Source organism: Caloenas nicobarica, chromosome 5 (genome assembly GCF_036013445.1).
Source record: "Caloenas nicobarica isolate bCalNic1 chromosome 5, bCalNic1.hap1, whole genome shotgun sequence".
NCBI lineage: Eukaryota > Metazoa > Chordata > Aves > Columbiformes > Columbidae > Caloenas > Caloenas nicobarica.
In genome coordinates, this window is record NC_088249.1 from 65778056 (window position 1) to 65803835 (window position 25780).

Genomic DNA, 25780 nt, shown 5'->3' on the forward strand with positions numbered 1-25780 from the left:
GACCTAGGAGACAGGAGTGGGCTGAGGCCGTGGGAGCAAGCCGAGGGATCGGGACAGGCCCCGTCTCCCGCTCAGCAGGCCGTGCCCGCAGCAGGCAGCGCGCTGTTGGCAGGAGCGGGCAGGCCGGCCTGACGGGGCCATGCTGCGACACGCAGGCCCCAGGGAAGGGCCGTGATTGCGGGGCGACTCTGGCAAACGCAGCGGCGATGACTCTGGTCCTGCCCTGTTGCAATGAGCACACCTCCAACCCTGGGGCTCTGCTCCGGAGAGGCGGCAGCCCTCTTTTGGGGAGGACACGCGTGGGCGGCGCGAGTATCACTTGTAAGGGAAGGGAAAAGGCAGCCTGGGCCATTTTCATGACCATTGATTTTATGGTTAAAATTATAGTATTTGATTGTTATTTGACCAAACCGAGATTATGCATGTTTTGAAAACAAGCGCAGCCACAGCAGAAGTCATGTCCCTAGAAAAGTACAAAGTTGGGAGCTGCAGAACGCTGCCAGGGCTGCAGAGGGGTCTCGAACTCGCGGTCCACGGCGGCGGGGAAAGGAGGGCAGGAGCGCCCGAGCCTCCCCGCGCGGTGCATTGTGGGCCCCGCACTGATTTATGCGGGAGCCGCAGAGGGCGCCGGGAGGAGCGGGAGGCGGCGGCGCTCGGGGCTGGCGCGGCGGGTCGGGGGCCGGCGACGGCGGCGATCGGGGCTCTCCGAGCGGGCACGGCCTTTGCCACCCTCTGAGGCCGCGGCGCTGCCGCCGGGCCCAGGTCGCCGCCGACCGCGGGACGCAGCGGCACCTACCCGGCCTCAGCCGGCCCTTCGCCGGCCACCACGGACGTGGAGGCGGCGGCGGGCGGAGCCGGGCCAGGCCCGGAGGGACGTGAGTCCTCCCACCGCGGGGGAGCCTGCCCCGCCGCTCGGTAGGGGCCGCAGGGAGGGCTCGCTCAGCCCTTGCGGCGCCGGGGCCTCCGCGGCCTCGCTCGCTCCTCAGGGGCTGCGCGGAGCCCCGGCCGGCGCTGCGCGGGCGGCTGCGGGGCCGGGCGGATCGGGGCCGCGCTCCCGGCGCCGCTGAGGCCTCCGGCGGGGACAGAGAGAGAGAGAGGGAGGCCCGGGCCGGCGCTCCCCGTGGAGCAGAGAAGCCCCATCTCCTCCGCCAGCATATTTGTTTGCCGGGCCCTGCCGCGGGGAAGCGGAGCGGCGAGACCCGGGCGGCGAGTTCCCGGTGCCCCCGTGTATTTTCGGGGCTTCCCCCCCCGCTCCTCGGCTGAGTTTCCCTGGCGCTGCCTCCGTGCTCGGCGGGTTTTATTCACCCCCCTCTCGGCTGGAGATCTCGGATCCGGAGCGTCGCCGCTGGGACCGGCCGGGGACTGAGGCAGAGGAAACAACAGGTCTCCCTTCTCCTCGCCTTCCGAAGCGATTCCAGCGCCTCGCTCTTGGGATTATAAATGTTTGAACACAGACCCAGGGAACTGGAAGGGGAGCCTCCCGTCGGAATTAACACAAGAGAAAAGAAGGGAGGCTTTTCCAAATCCTTTACGGGAAACCTCGTGCCGTTTTCCCATCCTGCCCGTGCTCTCTTTAATAATGCGATTGTGACCTGAGTGGAATTTATGAGCGATGAACTATTGAAGCTTGTTGCACCACTGCATCGGACTGCGTTTTTTGGTGGTTTTTTTTTGTTTGTTTGGTGGTGTTTTTTTTTTTTTTCCTCAACACATGATTCCCCCATCCCAGCTGTTGCAGGACCTATGGGCCAGTAATAGAGGGATGGGAAGCTGAGACAGTTTATTTTCACATTCTTCTGTTCTGGGGACTTGGCTGGTTGGCTGAAGCTGCTGCTTTTTACTGGATCTGCCCTTTTCTCGGCAGGTTTATTTGTTTTCATGTGCACGGGGTGTTTCAACTGAATAGACATTGGACTAGAGCTGAATGGATGCTTTGCAATCCAAAAGGTTTTTTGGGGTGACAAAAAACTGCTAAAAACAGGAGAAGAACTGGTACTGCAGGAAACCAGGGGCCTGTTTTCCAAGCCTTTTTATTTTGTTGAGCAAGGTAAATAATGTGGCGGTGTTGAAAATGGAAAGGCTTATGGTAGTCGTGCATGAAAATGTTATAAAGCACTTCAGGCTGTTCCAAGTCTTCCAAGGGATTGAGAGGTCCCACTGTAAGGCTCAGAATAAGTTTAATTGTTCTTGAAAATGTTCAGATATGAATGTGAAATTTAAGGCTGAGAACAAACTTTGTGGTACCTGAGATGTTGAGAGAACTATTTTTTCTAATTTGATGTTGAGAGAGACTGGCTGAAGGACTTCAGAAGTCTTAGAAGTTCGGTGAGAGTGTGCCGTAATTATATTAGTGGTTTTTCCTCTCTGCTTTTTAGAAAACTTGATGCCTTAGCCTCTTGTAAGGATCTGCTAAGGTCTTGTAGAAGTCCTTTCAATTTAACAGTAGAACAGTGTTTACATTTGCATTGGTAATTGTATTCATACTGTGCCTTGAATTATTTTTCCTTACCTTTACTTTTGTTATCCACAGTGGCAGCTGCTACGACTTCATAATGAATTTTTTGCTTTTTATCTTCATTTACATGTGTATCTCCTGAATTGGACTGTTTGGATTTACCGCTAATTTACATGCATCACGTTTACCATACACTTTCTACAGCCAGCATAAGCTCAAAATACTGTTTTAGATACTATCTGTATGTTTCAAGTGTTGGAAGAAGCAGATAATGATTCTCAAAATATGCAGCGTAATCAGTTACTGGTTTAAGTGTATGATTTTTGGTGGCATGCTGCGTGCCTTATGGGTTTTTTTTAAGATCTCAGCAGCAGTTTAGCCTTAACAAAAACATAAATTCATTAAAATGAGATCACAGTCTGAAACGTAGCTGTACAAATCTGGTTTTGCAAGAAGTCACAAGATTCTCATTATGAAGCGATGCCTTGATTGAATTGATTGGATACCTTTTCTCCTGCAGTCTTAATGAAATAGTGGCAAACACTAAGGTGTTGGCAACTTTTGCTGATGCTATCAATGGGAACGCTAAGTTGCTATGATGGGTAGTATCCAAAGTTCCTTTGCTCATCCTGTTTAGATTTGTTTGACTTAAATTTACAGTCTTTGTTTTGTCTCGATTTTATTTCAAGATGATGTGTGAGGTGATGCCAACCATCAGCGAGGCAGAGATTCCCTCCGGGGGAAACGGAGGCCACGGTTCAGGTTCCCCGCTCCAGTCAGATGCAGATTCCCATTTTGAGCAATTAATGGTTTCCATGTTGGAAGAAAGGGATCGCCTTCTGGAAACACTCAGAGAAACTCAGGAGACGCTGGCGTTGACCCAGGGCAAGCTCCACGAAGTTGGTCACGAGAGAGATTCCTTGCAGAGACAGCTCAACACTGCACTTCCTCAGGTATGGACGCTGTGAAAGGAAGGGATCTTTCAATAATTCTCTTATTCTTTGTGGGTTTTTTTGTTGGCTTTTTGTATATTTAATTGACTGAAGAGTCAGGTTATGTTAGGGGGAGATGAATCTGGCTTAGTACTTTCCTGAAGTGTCTGTTGGTGCTTGCTCACTTAGAGAAAGATATAAAAACAAGGCAAGTGGGGAACATCAGCCCAGTTTGCTTTCCCAGTTCCTGGCATTTCTTTCTGTGGCTTAGCTTGAGCATGAAGTCATATCTACATCCTTTTATTTAGTAGAAATAGATGGACTTATCTCAGTAGTATTTTTTAAATGTTTTTAACTGCCTGATTAATGCACATGCTGAAGAATTACATACAGGCCATTCTGGGAAAGAAAGCAGGCCCGATGCTGTTGTGGAATCTGATTTAAAAACTTGAGAAGTTGTGAATGCAGGCCGAGTTGTCATGGCAGTGTGGAAATCCAGGTGTAGGTTGTGGTGGGTTTCGTTTGGTTGGTTTTGGTTGTTGCGTGTGTTTGTTTAGTTTTTTTGGTCTTGCTAGGAGTTACTAATTATTGACTTCTGGAGGATGCAGCGTACCAACATACAGCCTGTTGCGCTAAATGTATTACATAGCGCAGTAGTGTGTAGTTAGGAAAAGTGATTGGTGTCTATGGAACTTCTCATTTTTTAAAAATAATACAACAATTAAAAGAATACAGCTGAACTTTGAACACCTTGAAAAGCCTTTGGTTGGAGGCAAAGCAGAGGCCGCTTTCAGGTGTCAGTTAACTTGTACTTTCTGGCATGGTGGATTGTCCAAAGTATGTCGTGATCGTGTTAGACTTGCGCACCTTTTTCCAAGAATACTTATTATTTTTGTAGTTACTCTTTATACCTTTTAAAGCAGTAGTTTAAAACCCTCTGTTTGCACGGCTCTCACTATAATGTAATCACTGTTTGACTCTTGGTGTGGTAATTGGTACTGGCAATTACTCAGGGATAGAAACTAAAAACTAATACGTGTTAATCCAGTTGTGTTACAATGGTATGATGGGAATGAGAAAGGAGATGTTTCCAACCTTTACTGCTCCCGGTGTTCAATCACATGCTGCAGGCGAAAATCACTCTTTATTTTCTTTTATTGTAATAATTGTGGCTTCTCTTTAGCTGCTATTTCAGGTGTGCTATATTAATGGGTGCCTTTAACCAATTGTATGATCTGTGAACTGTTATACTTGGATTTGTGGCTGAGCAGAATCACCCGAGCTCTAAACTGTGCTTTTCCTCTCTTCCCTTTTCAGTTCTCAGCTTTCCCTCCTAAATCTAGTAAGCTACTTACATGTCAACATTTCTAAAAGATTAATGCAGTTAAAAAAAACAATTCCCATTTTCAAGAATCTCATAATTGTATGGCTTCGTGTGAAATCTGTAAGAAAACAAGTCTCATAGTTCAGTTGAGAGATAAATTTTACTGCGATTTTACACAAATATACAGCAGAGTGTAGATTTTGTAGGTTGCTGCTGAAAAATCCTGTTGTTGTGGTGTGAGAACTATGCTGCTTTTGTCCTCAGTGGTGCTTAAGATAAACGATTGTGGAAGGTGACAATTGATGGTGCTTCGAAAAGCCAAAGATATTTTATTATTCCGGCTACAATCAGAAATAACTTCTGTATTTTACAAGCTTTTGTTGTTGTTACAGTAAAGCATCAGTTACTTTATAGGTGTAAACTTCTGATGAGGTGAAAATATTTTTTTATTTTTTAAATTCTAAGAAGTGTTCACCAGGAAAACTTTGTGGTGACTGTGATATTTGAAACTATTCAAACTTTTTTGCTAATTATTTCAAGCTAAGCATTGTTTTGAGCTACTGTCTCAAATGACCTGTTTAGCTGTGGATTTCAAGGAGTGGTAGAAGCAGGATAACTTTAAATTTGCTGAAAAGTGTGTTTATTAGCGTACTTTTTTTTTTTAAAGTTCTTTATCATAGTAGTCATTTTCAATTTAGTAGAAAGAGATGTGAAGATCAGTTGAACTAGTTGTACAAATACCAGTATAATTGCATGAACTACTAAATCACAGTGTAACCCGTTATTATTCCTCCCTCAGACTTGGTGTGAAGCTTTGTAGTTGATTTTGGAGCACTTTATCTTAAGGAGTATTGAGTTGAATTGAAGAAGACTTTTGTTGTGGGTGTCTTAATTTGCAGAGAGAAGAGCATTCTAGTCTTACATAGATGTGCTTTATCTGTTACATTTCCACAGAGTAAAACTGACAAGTTTTCGTTGTATGGACAGCTGGAAATGAAATACATCAGCCTTGTCTTGATAAAATAACTGGATTCTTGGCAATGCCTGTTGTTTTCTGGGAGTTACCTTCTGTTAGAGATTACGCTGGTCAAACTGGACTCTGACCTTGGAAGATGAACTTGATGAAATCAAATTGCTGTGCAAGAACTTAAATATAAATTTGTTCTTCCTAGAATTTTTCCCAGAAAAAGTGAAAATTAACTTTGTACTCTGAGAACTTAGAGAACTGTTATTTTTAATGCAAACACATTCAATTATGATTTAATTATGGCCAGAACAATTACTCCTTTCTGTTTCTTTCGACACCCTCAATGTGTTTTCTAGAGTGGATTCTACAAAATTCAAGATTAGCGTGCTTAAAACTTGTGAGTTAATCTGTGAAACATACAGGACGCTACTGCATTTAAAAGTTAAATTTTGACGTTAAGGTACATGAGATCCAAGTGACAACCATTTCTTGCTATTGAGGTGTTGCAGGCTGGAGTTCAATTTGCTGACAGAATTTCATGTAGAAGTTTCTGTAAATGACAACAAGAGGCTTGTTTTGGGGTGGAGAAGACTGGAGTTGAATTTACAGTGACTCTGGTACCTAACACTAGTAAAACCAAAGCTGATGAGTTCACAGCAGCTTTATCAGGATGACAATTTTAACATGTATGTTAAGAATTTTATAAGCTGATGTGCAAATACGCTTCTTTAATACAGCAACACTCTTATTTAGATCCATCTTAATCTTGCACTTCTAATAATTTGGTCTTAAATTTATCAAACTTTTATTTTCATTTCTATGCAATTTAAGTGAAATAAAATTCAGCATTTTTTTCTGTATTTGTGATGGTCATATTCAGAATTTCTGTATTCAGCAGTGTGTATATATATAGGGGCAGATGAGAACTTTGTCAGAAGTGGCGTGTGTCTGTGTGTAAATAAGAGCGTTTTACTGTAATGTGGAGTTAAATGGGGAAAAAACAAAACAAAACACCAAAACCAAGAAAACTCAAAACAACAAACCAACCCTGCCTGTAATTTTGGTTTGGCTTCAGCTTTACTAGGTCGCCCATTGTATCTTAGTTTCAAGTGAGTTCCCAGCAGGCCATCTTGAGTTGCATTTTATTGTTAGTAAATATTTTTATCACTGCTGCACACTTCAGTTAAAAATAGTATGTATCTGTTGGTCTGAATTTGAATTTAGCTATGTCTCTATAGAATGATCTTTCTTAGACAATCTCAGAAACGCTGCTCAATGCCTCACAGCAAATAGTATCTAAACACTTAGTCTGGATACTGGCCTGGTGTTGTTTTATTATGATGTACTTAAGAATTTATTTGCCATTTTAGTAATGGTGTTATTCGGATTTCCTCCAGACAAGTTTTAAGTCATACAGGATGTCATAGATATAGAAATGAGGTTTTGCATTGTGGGTAGTATGAAGAACACAGTTGCAGAAAGTACATTAAGTAAAGCGCTTGCCAAGCTTTGCAGCAGCTGAAATTTGCTTAGATTTCTCTTTATCTACACTGGTTTAAGTCAGATGGAGGTAGGAGGTAATGTTCCAAATTCTTCACTGACTATATCAATAAACCTCAGCTTCCCTAACATTTCTTTCTTTGCAAGACATAAAACCAGACAACTTTTGTCCAAGACCACCTGAATATGAAGTTATCGGAAACTATGCTCTCTAATTGGGCAAAAAGAGGAGTAGCTACACTTAAATATTATAGTGGAGTATGTTGAGGACCAAGTCTAGTGTTTGATCTGACTTAATTTCTCATTTAAATATATCTGGGTGAATTTGTTTATTGAAACATCCCACCCTTACCCAGCAGACATCTGCTTGCCTATCATTAGCAACTTGCAGTTTATATTGTGCTTTTAATTTAGCTTATCTTGATTATAAATAGACCTTTTAGCTAGATTTAAGTTAGAATTAGTTTTAAAGTTGGTTTTTTTGTGTTTTTTTTTTTTTTTTCCTATTTGAGGGTGAACTTTAGTGCTCTCACGACGTCTCATCAGTCCTTTTATTAAAAAGATTTTTATGAAGTCTAAAACTATTGTTTTTGTTTTCCTTAGTTTATTTGTAGGAAGAATGTTTTGGTGACTACACAGAAATGTTTTTGTTTGTTTTTAATAGTGGATGTAGCCTTGAAAGATGAGCTAGTGATTATTTTTTCTTCTGTTACTATGCAGAAATGTCTGATAATGGGTTTATTAGTGTTTGCTGTGCTGTAGTCTAACAAGCAGGCAGCATAGAAGCTTGAGTGAAAAGAGCTATAATCAAAATAAACTGTTTAAAAATAGATGGTGTATTTAGAACCAGGTGAACTTCACAAATATCCTCATCTGTGTGAACTTGTCTGCAGCCTCTTGTACAACAGGTAGTGGTTATTTTGGTATTCTGAAAATTCTTCATCTGCGAGCCCATCTATTTCTTCTCTGTTCTTTTTAAGAGTATAACTAAAAACTACTTTAAGTATGTTTTTTATCAAGACTTCAAGATTTAGTGTGGCTACATAGTTGCAATTTCCATCTAGATGTTTTTTAGAAAAAGGAAAAACCTCTTGAATTTTTTTTGTTTTTAAGATAAATGTGAATTAAAAAGACAACACTCCCCTCATCTCCCTATTCCCCTCCCACACCTTTACAGGTTCTTATTGTTTTAACATCCACTGGCCTGTGACTTTGGTTTCTCCTTTCTGATATTTATTTAGGAGAGGTCGGTGTTGGGTTTACTTACTGTAGTATTTGATCTTAGAATTAAGAGTACACATTTGATTGTGGTTTTATATATGTAGGTCCCTTACAGTTAACAATGTTGTCAGAGAGCTTGAATCCCTGGAAAGAACATTTTACCTGTCTAGTAGTAATTTTGGGTTTTGCTCTTTATAAGTTAGCATTACATCCCAGAACTAAATATACTTCACACTTCAACTTAATTTTGCTTGTTTTAGTTGTCCTGCTTTAAATGAATATAGTAGAGTCTTCACATAAGCTGCTTTTCAAAATTTAGGCAGCTTAAGTCACTTTAAGTCTGTAAGGCTGACTGGTATCTGTTGACATATATTAAGAAATACATCTCATAAGCTCTTTTGCATGTAGGAATCTCAAGCTACAAATACCAAGAAGGGGTAAATTTGCCTTGTGTGTGTCAGGTCATCTGGGTGTTCCTCACTTTCCAAGTGTATTTTTTTGGAAGCCTGCCTGTGGATTCTCCAAGTGTAAATGGGGAAATGTGTGGCAGTTCTTGCCAGGAAAAATGTTTTCACGTTCTCTGGGCTGAGACAAGAATTATTATTTTGCTGTCAAGTGGAGTGAGTTTTTTTTATTCAACTCGACTTTTTCACAGGAGTACATGGAAGAAGGGCTGTTTCTACATTTTGTAGACTCCAGATAATTGCCTGGTGAGCTGAACCCATATGTTGAGATTACTCTCCTAGTTCGTATATTCAGAATTGGAGGAGTGCTGTGGCTACACTATTTGCTGATGCTCAGTTTCATTCTGATGTGTTGTTTTCCTTTAGATTCTCTGTAAATTGATATGAATACTGGGTTACTTTTCTTTTTTTGCCTGTGACCTTTATCTATTTCAGACTTCACCTGGGGTTTTGTATAAGCTGTACTGAACATCAGCTCCTCTTTTGACCAGCCTGACGAGGCTCTGTGGCCTGTTCCTCGGTGACCAGAGCTGTAACATTTTTTAAGGGGAGTTTTGTTGCTTAATCTGCTTTTCTGCTGTTCCACAGTGGCCAGCCTCAAACTTTGCCCATGTGTTTGTTTGTGTCTTTTGAGGACAGCAGTGAAAAGCTTAATGGGAATATAATTTTGGTTGCCTGTTAAATACACTATGACTTTTGATGGGTACATGTCAATAAGAACAATCAACATATATTTTCCTGTAGTTCATCTATTTTATGGTTATGTTTTCAGAAATATAAACCTTTAGAAACAGTATTTTGTTCTAAAACTTCTTTGAAGTGCCCCAAGATTCCTTAATGAAAAGATCCTCACGCTACCAGTATTAGGTGTAATCAGGTGTCTTCAGGACAGATCTTAAACAAGGCCCATCACTTGTTTAAAGGGCCATGTGGAAAAAAGCTTGAAAAATTTGATATGCATGTTCTTCTAGTTTTGTTGGGGAGAAAAAAAGAACTTCCACTTGGAAAATAAGCAAGTGTTTTCTATTTGTTATGACAGGAGAATGGGCAGCCTCGAATAGAATATCTGGTAAAAATGAGTAAAGTCCGTGAGTTAATAAACTCTTGTACTCTCAAAAGAAGTGACATTTTTTTCCCATCTCAAATTTGCAGAACAGCACACAGTATAAAGATATATAAATGTAGGTTGCTGAGTAGTTTACATAGTAAAACCAAACAAAACCAACCTAAACCAACCAACCAAAAACCCAAACAAAAACAACAACAAAGAAACCAACAAAAAACACCCGAAAGAACCAAAAAAGGCAAAAAAAAAAAAACCCCAAAGCCACTGTAACATGTTCAGTTTAAAGAAATATTTTTTGTGTTGACCTATACAAAGTTTATACTGGCTTGATGTATGGTTGAAATGTCTAAATATGAATGTTCATGTAAAGAAAGTACCTTGGTGAAGCTTATTGATCATTATCTTCTGAGCATTGACAACTTCCTGTAATGATAAATGGTGTTTATTTTGAATTACCTGAATTACGTGGGATTTTGGCTGCCTGAATCCTTGATCTAATAGCTAAAACTTTCTTTATTGTGGAAAGAGCTCGCTCTAATTTTATATTGTTTGAGGTTCTGCTGTGTGTCATATTTAAAGTCCCAACTGACATCTCACACTTCAGTCTCTTGCTTCTACATGGATTTCAGGCATGGGCTGCCTTTTGTGTTTTAACTTGGAAACCCAGAAATAAAAGAAACTTGACCCAAATGAAAGGTCATTTAAAAATTTCAATGGGATTCTGTTGTTCAGAGAGTTACCTGTAGCACTAGAAGTTCTTCAGATAATCTCATTATGGGTGTAAAGGAGAGACCAAGGTTGGAACAGCAGAGCATCTATGGAGGGTGGTCGTGGATATATCGGTGAATCTGGTTGGGGTTTTCACATATTTATGCATGTCTTAGGTAAACTTCAGAATATCTCTTCAAAGCTCTATTTGCCATATGACATTTGGGTAAGTGACTGGAAGTTTGGTTTAGATAATTTCAGGGATGCCTTGAGATACCACAGTGATATTTTTTTGTTTCCTTAGTAATATATTCCTCGTGCAATATTATCACCTTTTTGTAGTTCATGGGGAAAAGGCTTGGAAGGTCATAACATTCTTTTAGCTTAGTGTTGAAGAACATGAGGCAGGTGCATCTAGCAATTGATTTCTTTTAGAACATGCAGCTTGAGTTTTCAGCGTGTCTTTGCAGGGTGTGGTTCACCAGCATCATCTTCTGAAAGCTGAGCCTTTGTCTGAAGAAATCTGGAATTACTTCACTTCATGTAAAGTGGAAATGAAAAAGCTTTTTAGGATTTTTAGCCCTCACTGCCTGTCCATGCAGGAAAGAAGCTGTCCCTTGCCCTCCTGTAATCTGATTTATGCTGATACTCACGCTGGTGTAGCTCTGATCCCCTGCAGTCTTCAGCGACTGCGTAACACTCTTCTGTATTTTGTGCAATGCTTACAAAAGATTGTCCTGGGAAGCAGTAGAGGAGCAATGGGCCACGCAAACCTATTTTCTCAACTGGTTGCATCAGCTTTCACTTGTTTGCAGCCCAGTGTGGAACTGGAGCTGCTTCTCCTCAGACCAGGTTCCTCACCCATCCATCCTTTGCTTCAGCTCTGGGTGCTGGTTACAGCACATTAGCCGGTCCTTGTCTCTTCTCTTCTTTTTTCTTCCCTGCCTTTTAGTGTTATTCATATCCCTGATTTTGTTCTGTGGTGTAATGAGCTTCTTGGGTTCAGGTAGTTACCAAATTTGGAGCTGTTGATTTTGTGGCAGAGAAAAAATTACTTTGAACATTAAAGTTTTAAACCCTCAACACAAACCAACTCTTTGACACTTAATCTATGTTGCTGATTTAAGTTTTTCTGTGTTTAAACACCAGGCTTGTCTGTTGTAAGACCTGAGACTGTTTGTTGCATGGGTTTTAGAGCTGCCTTTATTTGTAAAAATCAAGCAATTTTTCCGTGGAATAGTTCGGTTGCATCTATTCTGAATATCACGAATTTGGATATATTTAGCTTCAGTTAGCCCAGTAAATTTGCTTACCATGTAAACTGGGGTGATAGAGTGCAAGGGAAATGAAATGTAAAGAGCCTGTAAGTTGAATTCCCTGCTGAAGGCATGTATCTGTCCTCATTGAGCATTACCTGCTTAAACAAGTTTGAAATTACAAGGCTGAAGTGTTCATCCCTTGGCAAAAAAAAAAAAAAAAAAAGTATATAATAGGAAAGCACTGAGGGGGAAGCACATGTTGGTGCTTGTTTAATGAGGGTGGCTTGGCCAACCTTATTCAGATATTCCCAAGCACTCCCTTTTAACACGGCGTGAAAAACGTTCTTTCCAAGGACTGGCCACAGAACTAAACCTGCCGCCGAGAGGCCGAGATGAATGATTAGAGCAGGGCAGGGCCTCAGCTGCTGCTCGCGCTTTTTGCAACCAGAAGGGTCTTGTCACTGAAGTAACCGCACGTGATGGATCTTGTCCTGGGTCTATTTCTGAATAAATAGTGAGGTATTTATTAGTTGTGTGAGGATTAATTTTTTTAAACACAGTATTTAAGATTAAATAGTTTTGAATTAATAAAAGTCATAGAAATTTAATATGAATGGTGCTACTTCTTGTGGGTACAGTATGTTTAGGGTTGATACAGAGAAAAATACATATATTTGTTTTCGTGTCCAAGGAAACTGACAGTTCAATGTCATTTACAACTTAAAAAAAAAAAAATCTTGCTGTAGCTTTTGTAGTAGCTGCTCAGCCTCTAGAATGGAGGGGTCCCAGGAAAAATACTGGACTTGGGACATTTTCTCAGCATATGTTGCATTGTTTTTACTGTTTGGCTTTTTTGAGGAGCATCATATGCTGTGAAATCCTGTATGAGACGGCAGGCAATCTTGACCAACTTTATATGTGGAGGGGAAAAAACTCCAATGAAATCTCTGCAGTGTCATATTAAAGATGGAAACTGGTTCTGTCCCATACCCTGTCAAACTGGTAATGCAAGATTCTTCCTCTTTAATTAAGTACAAGTGTATTCTCCTTTTGCCACAGTGGGTATGGGTGTGGGTAGGTTTCTTCACTGACTTGGACTCCAAAAATGGAGATGCCTAAAGCTACAACTAAGAAGTTGTGCTGCTACTTACTGCATTAGTTACTAACCAAAATAGACCAGGCTAGGGGTGCAGGAATGTGGCAATTCATGTTGTGAAACCCTTAGAATTCACTGATTCAGAGTGTAACTGAGAGGCATTTGTTTTTTCTAACATCCCCCAAGTATGGTAAACTTATTTCTGTGTTAAGGTAAGCTGTTCTTCTGGAATATTGCTACGGTATTGGAAAGGATTACTCCAACAGTCTCAGCAGTTATGGTTCTGCACAAGGTAGCCAGACACATCCCAAGCTGAAAAGCCTGTTTCTCAATGATGACTAAAGGTTTCCTGATACATATTTTAGCTGATCCTGTACATTTTTCCAAGCTGTACAAGCTCGGTGTGGTTCTGAACCCTTCTGTGCCATATCTGCCTTTTCAGGGGACGTATTCATATACATCCAAGAGCAGCTAAGGTGAAACTCATTGCATAAGCACCACAATTTAAAGATTCCAGCCATGTGATGGAAGGTTTTCTGCCACCGTTGCATATGGATAGATGCTGAGTTTCATGCAAGTCTGAAAGCATTTCTGTATTACCCATGCTTGCTGCCAGGCAGCTGTTACTTTACAAATGTTGTAATGGTTCTACTTTGGGGCTTCCTTACTCAGAAGATTCATAATGTTTCCTGAGTAGGGACAATATTTGAAGAGTATTTTACAAAGGCAAGAGAAGAAAATAGCTTAAAACTAGAAACTAGTGTTTCTAGATAATATTCAGGTTGTTCTTTTCTTGCTAATCCTCTGTATGTGCTGTGAAGTTGCAGAGTTCACCCCCCAACTGAGTATTTGGGGAAAGCCTTTAGAAAAAAATAAGTAGTTTGGTATAGTTGCTCGCTGTTTTGATGTGTAATCTTTGATACATATCTGTGGCTTTAAAAGTAGTTGAAAAGCCAGTGTTGTTACGAAAAAGCTGTGATAACTCAGAGTGGACACAGTGCATTTTTATGTGAAAATATGCCCTGTGTGATCTAACATACTTTGAACCAGCCTCAGATGCTGGCGATGATTTGTTAAGGTTCATGGAAGATTAACTCGGGACATTCTATGATTCTACCTGGAGAAATTATGGATTCTTAATCTTTCAAAGATCGCAAGGCTGGTTGCCCTATGAGAAAACACTTAGCAAACTGCAACTAAAAGAAGTAACTGGATGAAATCTTCTGACTCGTTTAAACAACTTAACATTCTTTCCTTAATTTCACAGACCTACAAAGAGGTTGTTTTAGCACTGAAGAAAATAGGATGCAGCTGTGGCTTAGTTTGGACTTCCAGCACATTGCCAGATATTATTTGTGGCGTATGTGACTTATATTCACTGTGTTGTATGTAGGTCTAATTAACGGTGGAGTTTGGAAGATGCTCAGAGGTTGACACGTGTACCTTGCAGTGCAAAGTACGGCGTACATATATAACCCTCTGTGGACGAGAGTTTGCAGACATTTCAAACTGTTCTGAGCTGGCAACAGGGAGTTTCATTCCAGAGCAATTACGTTATGCAACTGTAAACAATTTAAAAACTTAATTGCCCATTTAGGATTGAGCGGTGTTAATGACAAAGCCTAGACAGGTCAAACCAAGACGCAAGCTTGAAAGAACACTGTGCTAAAAAAGAGGGCTGGAATGATAAAAACTTACTTGTTTTTTGTGTTAACCACTGAATGTCAGCAATATTCACTGGGGTGTTTTCATGCAGAGTTACAGTTTTTGCTGGAGAGGAAAGTTAAAAAAAAAAAGGAATGTTTTTTGAGTCAAAGAAAAGACAAACTTCTGAGAGTTGACCCAAAGTGGTATTAAACATTTTAAAACATCTCAATGCCACTAGCGGGAATGTGAGCACATTTTTAATAGTAAATAAATCCGCACCTGTGTTTTAGTAGTGGTCTTTTGGGTTATAAAACATGCATAAGGAGAAATAGGAAAGGAGGTTGATAGATTAATTATATTGTAAGCTACAGTGTATTCTCCCTCTGGCAGGTGGTTTAGATCTAGTTGGAAAAACCGCTACTCCCAGTGTGAAAAACCTTCCAATGCTCTGAAATGCAAGAGTTTGACATAACTGTATTTCAATATTACTTTAAGTATTTTCTTACATTCCCTGTTTAGTTATTGGAGTTTTTGAGAACAAAAGATAAACTTATTTCATAGAACTGAATCTCTTAATGCTTGAAGTAAGTGTTATGTTTCCAGGTTAGAAAATTCAGGCTGCTTGATACTGGAAATTAATTTCACTAGGTGAAAGCAAAAGATTTTTCTTTACATTCTCTAGACTTCTTCAACCTTTCCATATCTCTGACGTGTGCTAATGGGAAAGATCCATCTGATTTATTACAATGAACAAGCAAAGCACAACTTGTATGGGTTGGTGTTTCTTCTGGATTTGTTGCTGTTAACATGTGTTAACTGTCTTTTCTTGGGAGACTGGACTTAATGATTAAAACATGTCATTTCTTTTCGGTTTTAACTCTTAATACCCTGGAATTATTTCGTAAATCTGACTGTTAGCTTAAAAGAAAATTAAACTGGTGTGACTTAATAGGTGCAAAAATTTGCTTGCTACAAACTTCTGAATATATTTGGGATATTGCTCACTATGTGCTACTTAAACCCTTTTGGTTTAAAATGAAGTGGCTGTGAAATACCCTGTTAAGCTTAGATATTTAATTTTTCTTTGATTGCCTTGTGTAAGACTGCACGCTTGTCACTTTCATGCATTTGGAATAATGGAGGTTCATATGTAATATAAAAAAAAATGGTGGAATTTAGCTCAGATTCCCTTGATTTCTCATTCCCGGTGGCCTGTACTTTCCCCAGTTGTTCTTGTCGTGTTCTCTTCAGCTTCTCAGATTTTTGAGTTGTTTGATATGCAGGCTACAGAACAGAACATTAACAGTAAAACAAAATATTATTTGGAGATGAAACAGATAAATTCTGCTCACATATTTCTGGCAGAGATGTTCCTAATGATGCAGCAGTTGCATCTTCGTCCTTGTAGTGCCAGAAGATACTACTTTAAAAGTATTTTGAATTTAAAATGTTTCTCTTTTATATCTTTTCGTCCTTTAAATAAACTTTCTGGTCATCTTATTGCCTGTAATCCATGAATCCTTATGCACTCAGGAGTGATGTTGCATTTTATTGTGGAATAATTTTTTTGCTTGAGCGAATTCCAAGTAAACTTCCAGTTCTTTGTAGAGCGTCCCTAGTACACAGCTTATGGTAATAGACTTTCAGGAATTATCTGTGTTTCCTCAAGTTTTTTCCTAAGTCCTAATACTGTCTTTCCTGCTATGTAGCATTTATTGTTTTGTGATGTACTATCCATGGAACCTATAAATTATGCTTTTAATAAACATGAAGAGAACCTGTTCCCTGAAAACTGTGATGTTCCTGGACCAAGATGTCCCACATAACCAAGTGGCTGGACATAAGTTGATCCAGCTTTTGGAAGGATGTTTATGTTGTGACCTCTAAAATACTAAAGGCCGAAGGTCAGTTCTGGAGGTTGATACAGAAGAAACACTATTGCTTTAAAAAATCATGAAGTTTATGGACAAAAAGACTCCCCAGAAAATGTATTAGTGAACAACAACAAACTTAGTGGCTCAGTTTAGCTTTTTGTTGAGAGTATTTATTTCTGGCAGCAAGTGTGTCACGTTTGGAATGACTCAGGTGGTTCAGAAAGTTACTTTCTTCAGTAAAAAATTCAGTTTAGTAGAGAGTATGGGTGTTTGTTAGTAGGTTCTGATCAACAGGGGACATTTCCCTGGTATATCTGGCACTCTGACTGATTCTTCTAAGTGCTCTAAAGTGCTTATTCTGAGTCTCATTCTAGTCAGTCCTCAGAATTGGGTTTCTATTATTTTGATGACAACCAGAAGCAGAGCAGGACCTTGTCCTGATGTTCTCAATCTTCTCCTTAATTACAGAAAACTAACACAGCTTTGCAGATAAGTAGAAAACTCTTCTCAGGGTTTTTCTTTTTCCTTTATTTTTTGCTGCACATTCATGTAATGGCAGGAAGAAATGGGAGATGACTCAAACTTTTTTGAGAGGACAAAGTTGCAAGTAGTTTCTCTCCTTTTGAACTGCTTGAGGAAATCACCAATTGTTTACTGGTGAAGGTGAGTTTTAGGACTAGAAAGGACATGTCTTTTGGCAGTGTCAACTGAAACTAAGGACATTCAAATGTTCTTTATTAGGCAGCTTACAGGACTCAAAGCAACTATATTTTTGTCAAAACAAACAGCGACGGGGGTGTTATGCAATGCCAGGAATACGTGTCAGTCTGTTTATGCAGGAGCGATATAAATCGCTGTGTGCATTGTTCTTTTTTCAGGTCATCTGACAGCGCGATGGTTCGTGTCATGATACATTTGCGCTGCAATTTCTGTTTGCGCAGAAGCGTGTGGTGGAATAGAACTGGATGGGCTGTAATCGTTTGAAGAGTCAATAGACTTTTCAATATACAGCCGCTTTTCAGAAGGTGAAGCTCGTAGATGTCTTAGATAAGAAAATGTACATTAATGCGATGTGGTGCTTTTAAGTTGAGAAAGGATGACGAAACTCTGTGTCTGGTAGTCTTTACTATTTTTTTTTTTTTTTATGCTGCTCTCAAGACTTAAGGTAAAGACTGAAAAAATACAGATGTTCCGTGTCAGTCCCATGTCCTTTGGAGAAATATGTCATGTCGATACTTGTCAATTTAAATGGTGGAATTTTGAGGGGTTTTTAATGGTTTTGAAAAGGGCAAAAGCACCACCAAGAAAATAAGTTCAGATCGAGCTCTTTTGCAAATACTTTATTAGTGCTTCTAGTAGTTTCAGTAGAACTTAATTATCAAAGATACAAAGATAAGTAGGGAAGGCCTGTGAAGAACCAGAACTTTGGAACCGCGTTCTGGTTCACCGAACCTTGTACCGGAGCAAAGGAGAAATACTGCAGTGAAATATTTATGTTAGTGTAATTGTTAAGAATGTTAAAGAAATCAATTTTTTTTTCTAGCAATTGAAAAAAGAGATTAAGACTATTTTGCAGTCATTTGCTGATTAACGAGGGGAACTATACTGAATCTTTTTTCCAATGAGCAGTTTTTTTATTTAGGAGGAGAAATTGTGGAGGTGGATTCTGCATCTGTGCTGGTGGTATTACTGTCTTTTTAGAGCAGCCTTTAAAAGCCAAGTACATTAGTACGTCCAAAGGAGTTTACTGTAGGTACATGTTGCGCAACAGTATTTTTTTTCTTTTCAATCACGTGTATGTTTTAGAGTAAAGTTTACCAAATTAATCTGGGAACTTGCAGACAATGTCTTTTGACTATTCTTGCTTATTTTAGCTGTGTGGTAGAATTTGCAGATGTGCTGGCGTAATGAGTTGCTGTGTCCTTCTGGTTTTAAAGCACGTCTTTTCTGTCACTTTTTGAATTTTACTGCAAAACAGCTTCATCTTAAGATTTTACTCGATATGTAGCTGCAGTCTATGTAGCAGCATATCTTGCAGAGTTTGGAAAATTCAGAGAAGCAGCGTTGGTGCACAGTGTGTTTCCATGCCTGTTCTTAGCTGCCATTTGTCTTGTTCATCTTGACCAGATCATTGCCAGCTCAGCTGCACTCATCGACTGTTTATTAGACATGACTCTTGTTTGTTATTGTGTTTTCCCTATTTTAAACAATAGCAAAGACTAATTTATTTACTAGCATTTCAATGTTTTCTTACACAAGTGCTTCTGAAGTGTTCACTAGCCGTTGGAGTGACTGATGTATATTTATTTTCCCATCCTGAGTTAGGCTCAGTATTTGCTTATAAATGTGGTGTGTAGTTGCATCTTCTATCCAGAGTGTGCTCACTGAGTTGACAGCAAGTTTAAATGGCTTTTATGTTGAATATTTTTAGTGAGGATGTTGATAGAGTGGAAATAATTAAGGACATAGCGGCTCTTCAGACAATCAGTACAATTGCGTCCTGATAGGAACCCAAAAATGTAGAAATATATTATTTAAATCTGACTAATCTCAATATTGAAAAATGTTCTGATGGAATTAGCTTAATGCCTGTTCCCTGATGACTTTTCAGTCACTATACTATTTCACTTTGGTTCAGTTTTGTTTGGTGAGAGCTTTATTTGAAGGGAAAACCTTTTGAGGGCTTTGAGCCCGAGGGTTCTGCCTCTAGAAAATGCTGATTCTAATCCTCCCAGATTTCCAGCAGGACTGTTTCAGTTCCGTTCTGTGAGATTTGAAAGTAGGTACAAATGAAATCCCTGTAGGTTGCTTAAGTAGATAAATACCCATGAAGGTTGGAGTCCTCCAGTGGTGAAGCTTCAAAGATGCTTTATTATTATGAATAACCTGTGTTTTCCTATAGATGCCAGCGTTATGCGTTGGCTCTGACAATCAAATACCGACTTGAAATTTGCCATGTTTCGCTGCGTTCTGTTTTTGCTTAGTGCTCTGTTGGTTTTTTCTTTTTTTTGTGTATCACTTAGCAGTCATTTAAAAAAAAAAAAAAAAAACCCAATAAACAACAGCTTTTTAAAACAGTAACATAGTGCATTACAAAGAGGTTTCTCCCTTTGCTTACCAGGGTTGTCCCAATTCAGATAATTGCATAGAGACAAACGAGTTCTCAAAAGCCAAAGATCTTTTATCTTTACATTTGCAGTGTAACGGTTTAAGTGTGTGGAGTTAAGCCTGCTTAGCATGACTAATACAACTGTTTTGAGTTTAGACATCTGAAATGAATACTTCAAGAAATCATGTCAAGTGTTCGTATGAATCTACTCTCACTATATCCTCGTATTTGATGTGTTTATATTTCTGTCTGGTTTATTTCAGGAATTTGCAGCGCTTACGAAAGAGCTAAATGTGTGCAGGGAGCAGCTGCTTGAACGGGAAGAAGAAATCGCTGAACTGAAAGCAGAAAGAAATAATACGAGGGTTCGTTCTTTGTCTTCTCCAAGATTACTATTGTTAAAGCATCCAACTACATGGAGAAAAACATTAAATGAAAAGCTAAAAGTATTTTTTTTTTTCCCTGATATTGGCGTGTGAATCCTCTTGAAAGTGTGAACGTGTGTTGATTAAGAAAGTCCAGAAGCTTCTGTGCAGTCCCAAATACTGCTGTGCAGAATTGGGAAGAGCTCGTAAGGCCACACTGCTCCTGTCATTCAGCTTTCTCGCTATTAAGGTTTTGTAATCGTACAACACCCAAAATCAGCAGAACAGAGCGGGTGAGCTGCAGTGATCTGTCCCAGCAGCTCACGCTGCCAGAACAGCTGCTGCTTCATTCAGAGCATTCCCATGTGTGTCCTTCTGACAAGCAACGCAGTTCCTCAGGCTGGTGCTTGGAACTGAGGAGGCCTGGTTAAGTAAAAACCTCATTTAAAAGCTAGACTGAAAATGAGAGGTGGGAAATGTGTTAGCTCTGATGTAACTTCTAACATGGGTAAAATGCTACAAACAGGTCCTATGCCTGATGCCATGGTAGTTGGCTGCCAGATTTGAAGTGTAGGACTCAAAACTCAGTGTTTTAGGAGGCAAAGTTTTCTGCAGCTGTGCCAAATCAGAATAAACATTGTTCCGTTGTTGTTGTTGTAGCTATTGCTGGAACATTTGGAGTGCTTGGTCTCCCGGCATGAGAGATCTCTCAGAATGACTGTTGTGAAGAGACAAGCTCAGTCTCCAGCAGGAGTTTCTAGTGAAGTAGAAGTTCTCAAAGCACTAAAATCTTTATTTGAACACCATAAAGCCCTTGATGAGAAGGTAAGAAATACAGTAGCAAACATCTGGTCCTGTGCCCTCATTTTCTGTGGACCATGCAGTTGTTCATACTGAAGTTCTGTCTCTTCTTTGTTGTAAATAAGCAAAAACATACACACTGTGTGCCTTACAGAAGGAAAGGCAAATTCTGGATACATTTAATTCTTGCCTAAATGTACAGGTCGTGTTGAGATATGATTTGCTTATGATGAAAAGGAAAAACTGGATTTTAAGATACACATTGTTTATCTAGAAGGTTTTTATTGTACTATGTGTTGTAATGAGTACTTAAGGTTAAGCTGGTCTCCAAGTGTAGTGGAAATAGTCTCGTTTACTGTCTGAAAGGGTATGGCAGCATGGTAATAAGTGAAATTGATTTCTTTTCAATGTGAATGATTTCAAATTATTTTGAATTACTCTTTCAGGTAAGGGAGAGGTTACGAGTAGCACTTGAAAGATGTAGCTTATTGGAAGAAGAACTAGGTACTACACATAAAGAGGTAGGTTTCTTTTTTTAAATAAGTCTTCATGTGTGCACTGTGGGTGTTTTAGTCAATATTTATACACAGTAATTAATTCAGGTTCACTTTCACTTCTCTTTTTTGATTTTTTTTTTCTGCCAAAAGGGATAACTATAATTTTGAATTTAGTCACTTTGAAAGAGCAGGAATGGAAGGAAAAAAGCCCCACACAATGAAACAACAACAAACACCGAAACAACCCCCCCCAACCAACCAACAAACTAACAAACAAGAAGAACAAAACAACCAACCAACCTGCCCATCCCCTCTATCCCCCCAAACCCAACAAAAATGAAACCCCAACAGAACAACAAAAAGAGTTCCTGTGGCTTTAAAATCAGAATTTTTGGGTTGCAGCGGCATAAGTTTTTGAGTGCCTGTTCATATTTTATTAATACATACCTTGCAGTAGAATCAGTAATTGTTTTGCTCCTTTGCTTTTGCAGCTGTTCCTCATATTATTAGTGAGAAAGGAATTAACTTGAAACACATGTATATAAACTTGTCTTTTCTTTTAGTTAATGATTCTGAAAGAGCAAAATAATCAGAAGAAAACACTTCCAGATGGGATGCTGGATATGAATCATGAACAAGAAAATACACCAACTACGAATGGGAAGGTACAGCTGTTTACTTTTTTAAGCTGGTATCTGATATTTTTAATGATTAACTATACTGTTTTAATTTTAAACTATAATGAAAGATGTTGAGTTATTTAATTAAAAAGTCTCAGTTACTACAATTTCAATTTTTGCAGTTTATCCAACAATAAACTTATCGGGGTGGGGGGGTGTTTACAGGTAGGTAACAGGGGTTTTTTCACATTTCTATGTAACAAGCAAATACACTTTTTTTCCCCCTGTTTTATAGCGATCCTCTGATGGTTCTTTATGCCACGATGAAAACCTCGCTAAAGTGCTGGAGCTCCAAGATGTCATAGACAAGCAAAACAAAGAACAGACGCAAATGAAAGAACGTCTTACGGCTTTGTCGAGCAGAGTGACAGAGCTGGAAGAAGATCTTGACACAGCTAGAAAAGACTTAATAAAATCTGAAGAAATGAATACAAAGTTACAAAGAGATGTACGAGAGGTGAGGAGTAAACTGTCAAAATTTGGGTAGTCGCAAATGTGATTGCTTTGTAAAATTTCAGTGTCAGTGCAGTGGTGCTCAGTTAGACTTTTATGCTTTGGAAATGTCTTTGGTGTGATAGGTGAGAAGAAGATTGTTTAGACTATGATGGTGCTGGTTTTTGTTTAAAGGGCCAGTTGCTTAGAACATTCGTCTTCAGAATTAATCTATGAAAACTATATATTTTGCGAATATATTGAATTGTAGATTTAGCATTGCGAACCTTAACATGTTCTAGAAAAGATGTCTGATCTTACCATAAACGCCAAGCTTATTCATGAAGTCTGCATTTTTTACTTTTAAAGAGGTACATGGTTGAGGAACCACTTTGAGTGGTGTGATTGACAATTCCTGTTACCGATCAGTCACTAACCCCAAACTTGTAAACCCAAGCGAGACTATTCTTTCTGCTTCAGTTTTACTGAGAAATCTAACAAAGTATAAATGATTTATTATTATATTTTTTTGTGGATTTTCCTCCCCAATTTGATCAGTAAATTATCATCTGTTATATTCTGAATTCTGTCTTGTCATGCACAGACTATGGCCCAAAAGGAAGACATGGAAGAGAGGATCACGACTCTTGAGAAACGCTACCTCGCCGCACAACGTGAAGCGACATCTGTGCATGACCTCAATGATAAACTTGAAAATGAAATCGCCACTAAAGACTCCATGCATCGACAGGTTGTAATTTGAAATAAGATAAAGTACATTTTGCTCAGCATAAAACTAATGGAATTAATCAATCTTCATACTGTACTAAAGCACTTTGCTTTTAGGAAGATAAATATCAACTGAGATGTGCTATTGTTAGCGATTGTTTTTCAGTAACTGGAGGAGTGTATTGTACAGTTTTACCCTGGAAATGAAGGTGGGACAGTTTACGAGAGAGAAAATGGTTTCGAGCATTTTAGTGCTCTTGATCATGGTGCAGCAGTGCTGTTGTCACTATTAATTGTGGATTTTTAAGTTATTATCTGTGTATCCAGGCATCTTTATTTTCATGTGTGAGAATTACTCATTCCAAGCTAAAACAGTTTCTAAATTTTTGTAGTGCGTAGTGATTTTTTTATAGCCTATAATAGAAATAAACGTTGCCTTACTGCGGGAGGAAATTTAACATATGTTTGACGTGAATTAGTCCAATTTAAAACCAGAAATGGTTGTTTAGCCAATCACTTTCTAACCCGAGGAAGCCAGACAACTCTTAGTCAACAAGATAAGTCCCTTCTAGTATAATTTTCAAAATAAGCGTTACACACTTTAAATAAAAATGTGGTAATATGCGTAGTGTGTTTTAAAATTTGGAGGAATTTTTTTTCCTTGATATAACTCAAGGTCTTAGCCCAGCCTTGGCATTGAACATTCACAACTTGTTCTATGCTGCTTCCTTTACTGTAACTGAGTTTATTTGGTGATACAGTTGCTTTCAGAATACACAAAATTACCTGCAGAAAAAAAATGTGTAGAGAAAAGCTTTTTCCTGCAATGAAGTGGCTGATGCCACAGCTTTGGTTTTAAAACCCGCTTTGGCCAGTTTGTTCTCCGCGGGTCTAGTAAAGGCAGGAATCTGTATCCTTCCTTTCCTCTTTGATGAAAATGAACTGCTATTTTAACACTAAATGTTTGCTGCTCGTAATCCTGTGTAGAGTGAAGATAAGAACAGGCAGTTGCAGGAACGACTGGAACTCGCTGAGCAGAAGCTGCAGCAGACGCTGAGAAAAGCAGAGACGTTGCCAGAGGTGGAAGCTGAGCTGGCGCAGAGAGTTGCAGCCCTAACAAAGGTAAGTCTGTCGGGCAGTGTCCTCAAGACTCTTCTCTGTTCATGTCCTGCTACACGAAATCTGTTCTTAAAGTGTTTCTGTGTTTCCCCCAACTAATTCAGAAAGTTTCTCCTTGTTTCCTGTGTTTTCTGTTCGTCTCTCTGAATGCATTCTGATTTTTTTTTTAGATTTTTTTTTTAAATTTCTGCTCTTTGGAACTTCACCAGGTTTTCTGTTAACTCCGTTACATTATGAAAATCTCTCTCTGAGTTGTTATTTTGTTGCTTTTGATGAAAATTCTTTCAGTAATAGGCATAAAGTCTTCTAAAACAAGAACTATTTCTGAAGGGGGAGCCCAAATCTCTTCCACTGTTAACCAACTGAGGAGTGCGGGGAGAGAGAGAAGTGATGGTACTCACTAATATTAAGATTTTTAGAAGGCTGCAAATGGATTAATGAAGTCTGAAGAATTACATGTAGTAACTACAAATGAGCCTTTTCAAGTGTGTGTGTGTTTTCTTTTAAAGTCTTAGTTTTATTTCTTTTCCTGTTATCTTTCCTGTCCCTAACTGGCTCTTTAGTCTGACCTTTTGTCTCCTGGGAGCTCTGCTGCTAAAGATGCTAAAGTGTTGGAACTTACCACCAAGCTTAGGAAGGTAGAACTTGTATGTTAGTTCTTGTTTCTGCTTGCTGCTTTCTGCTTTCTCATGATTACTAACAAAGGGTCACATTGTGTAGGCTTAGCGAGGAAAAGCTGAAAATTCATTTAGTTTTTATTTTGGGTTTTTTTTGTTTGTTTTTTTTTTTTTAAATTCTTGGGGATTTGAATGAACTGCTGTTGCAAGCTCACTTGCAAATAGTAGTTGATTCATGATACTTAGGGGTGAGAGGCTTCATCATTTTGTTACTTACCATATTGACTCTTATTGGGTTCTTTTATTGACAGAAAGGCATCTGTTACGCATCGTGTATTACCATAAATGGCAGTTGCGCAAAGCATGTTAGATATATTATTGTGCTTCATTGTCTCTATGCTTTAGAAACCTTTTTTTAAAAAAAAATCTAATTTTGTGTTCAAATTGACAGGCTGAGGAGAGACATGGCAATATAGAAGAACGGCTGAGGCAGATGGAAGCACAGCTAGAAGAAAAGAATCAAGAACTGCAAAGGGTACAGTACATATTTTTGGCAAAAATACAAAGCTGAAAGGAATAATTTAATCCCCTTCATGGCTGCCCTCCATTCAGCAAAGCTCGTTTTATTTCTCTTCTCTAAAATAAAACCAGAGTTGAGGCTGACTGATAGTTGGGAGATTTGAGCCACTGTACTATGACTTACCTTAAATCCCAAGAAAAAGCTGGAAGTCTCCAATGAAAGTTTGAAATATGTTTGGAAATACCTAATTCCTAGTAATACTTTCTGAGAAGGAGACAGATCAAAAACTTGTTGAATTAAATTACTATAGAAAAATTGCTTCCTAGGTTATAAATAACAGAATTGGTTCTGAAATCTGTTTTTTTTCCTTGAAGTGTAAGCTCAGATTTTCAAGCTTC

General features: G+C 39.2%; 1 protein-coding gene across 4 annotated transcripts in view; it reads left to right on the forward strand.

Moving 5' to 3' along the window:
- The first annotated feature begins 642 nt into the window (after window positions 1–642).
- PPFIA1 (PTPRF interacting protein alpha 1) overlaps window positions 643–25780 on the forward strand; it is a 51804-nt gene continuing 26666 nt past the window's right edge. For all 4 annotated transcript variants that reach the window (XM_065635083.1, XM_065635085.1, XM_065635084.1 and 1 more), the window contains exons 1-10: window positions 643–2047; window positions 3145–3408; window positions 19886–19987; window positions 20648–20812; window positions 21235–21309; window positions 21849–21950; window positions 22201–22422; window positions 23002–23148; window positions 24114–24248; window positions 25314–25397. In XM_065635083.1, coding sequence (XP_065491155.1) covers window positions 3145–3408; window positions 19886–19987; window positions 20648–20812; window positions 21235–21309; window positions 21849–21950; window positions 22201–22422; window positions 23002–23148; window positions 24114–24248; window positions 25314–25397 — 1296 coding nt within the window. In that variant the 5' untranslated portion in view covers window positions 643–2047. The remainder of the gene's footprint in view (window positions 2048–3144; window positions 3409–19885; window positions 19988–20647; window positions 20813–21234; window positions 21310–21848; window positions 21951–22200; window positions 22423–23001; window positions 23149–24113; window positions 24249–25313; window positions 25398–25780) is intronic.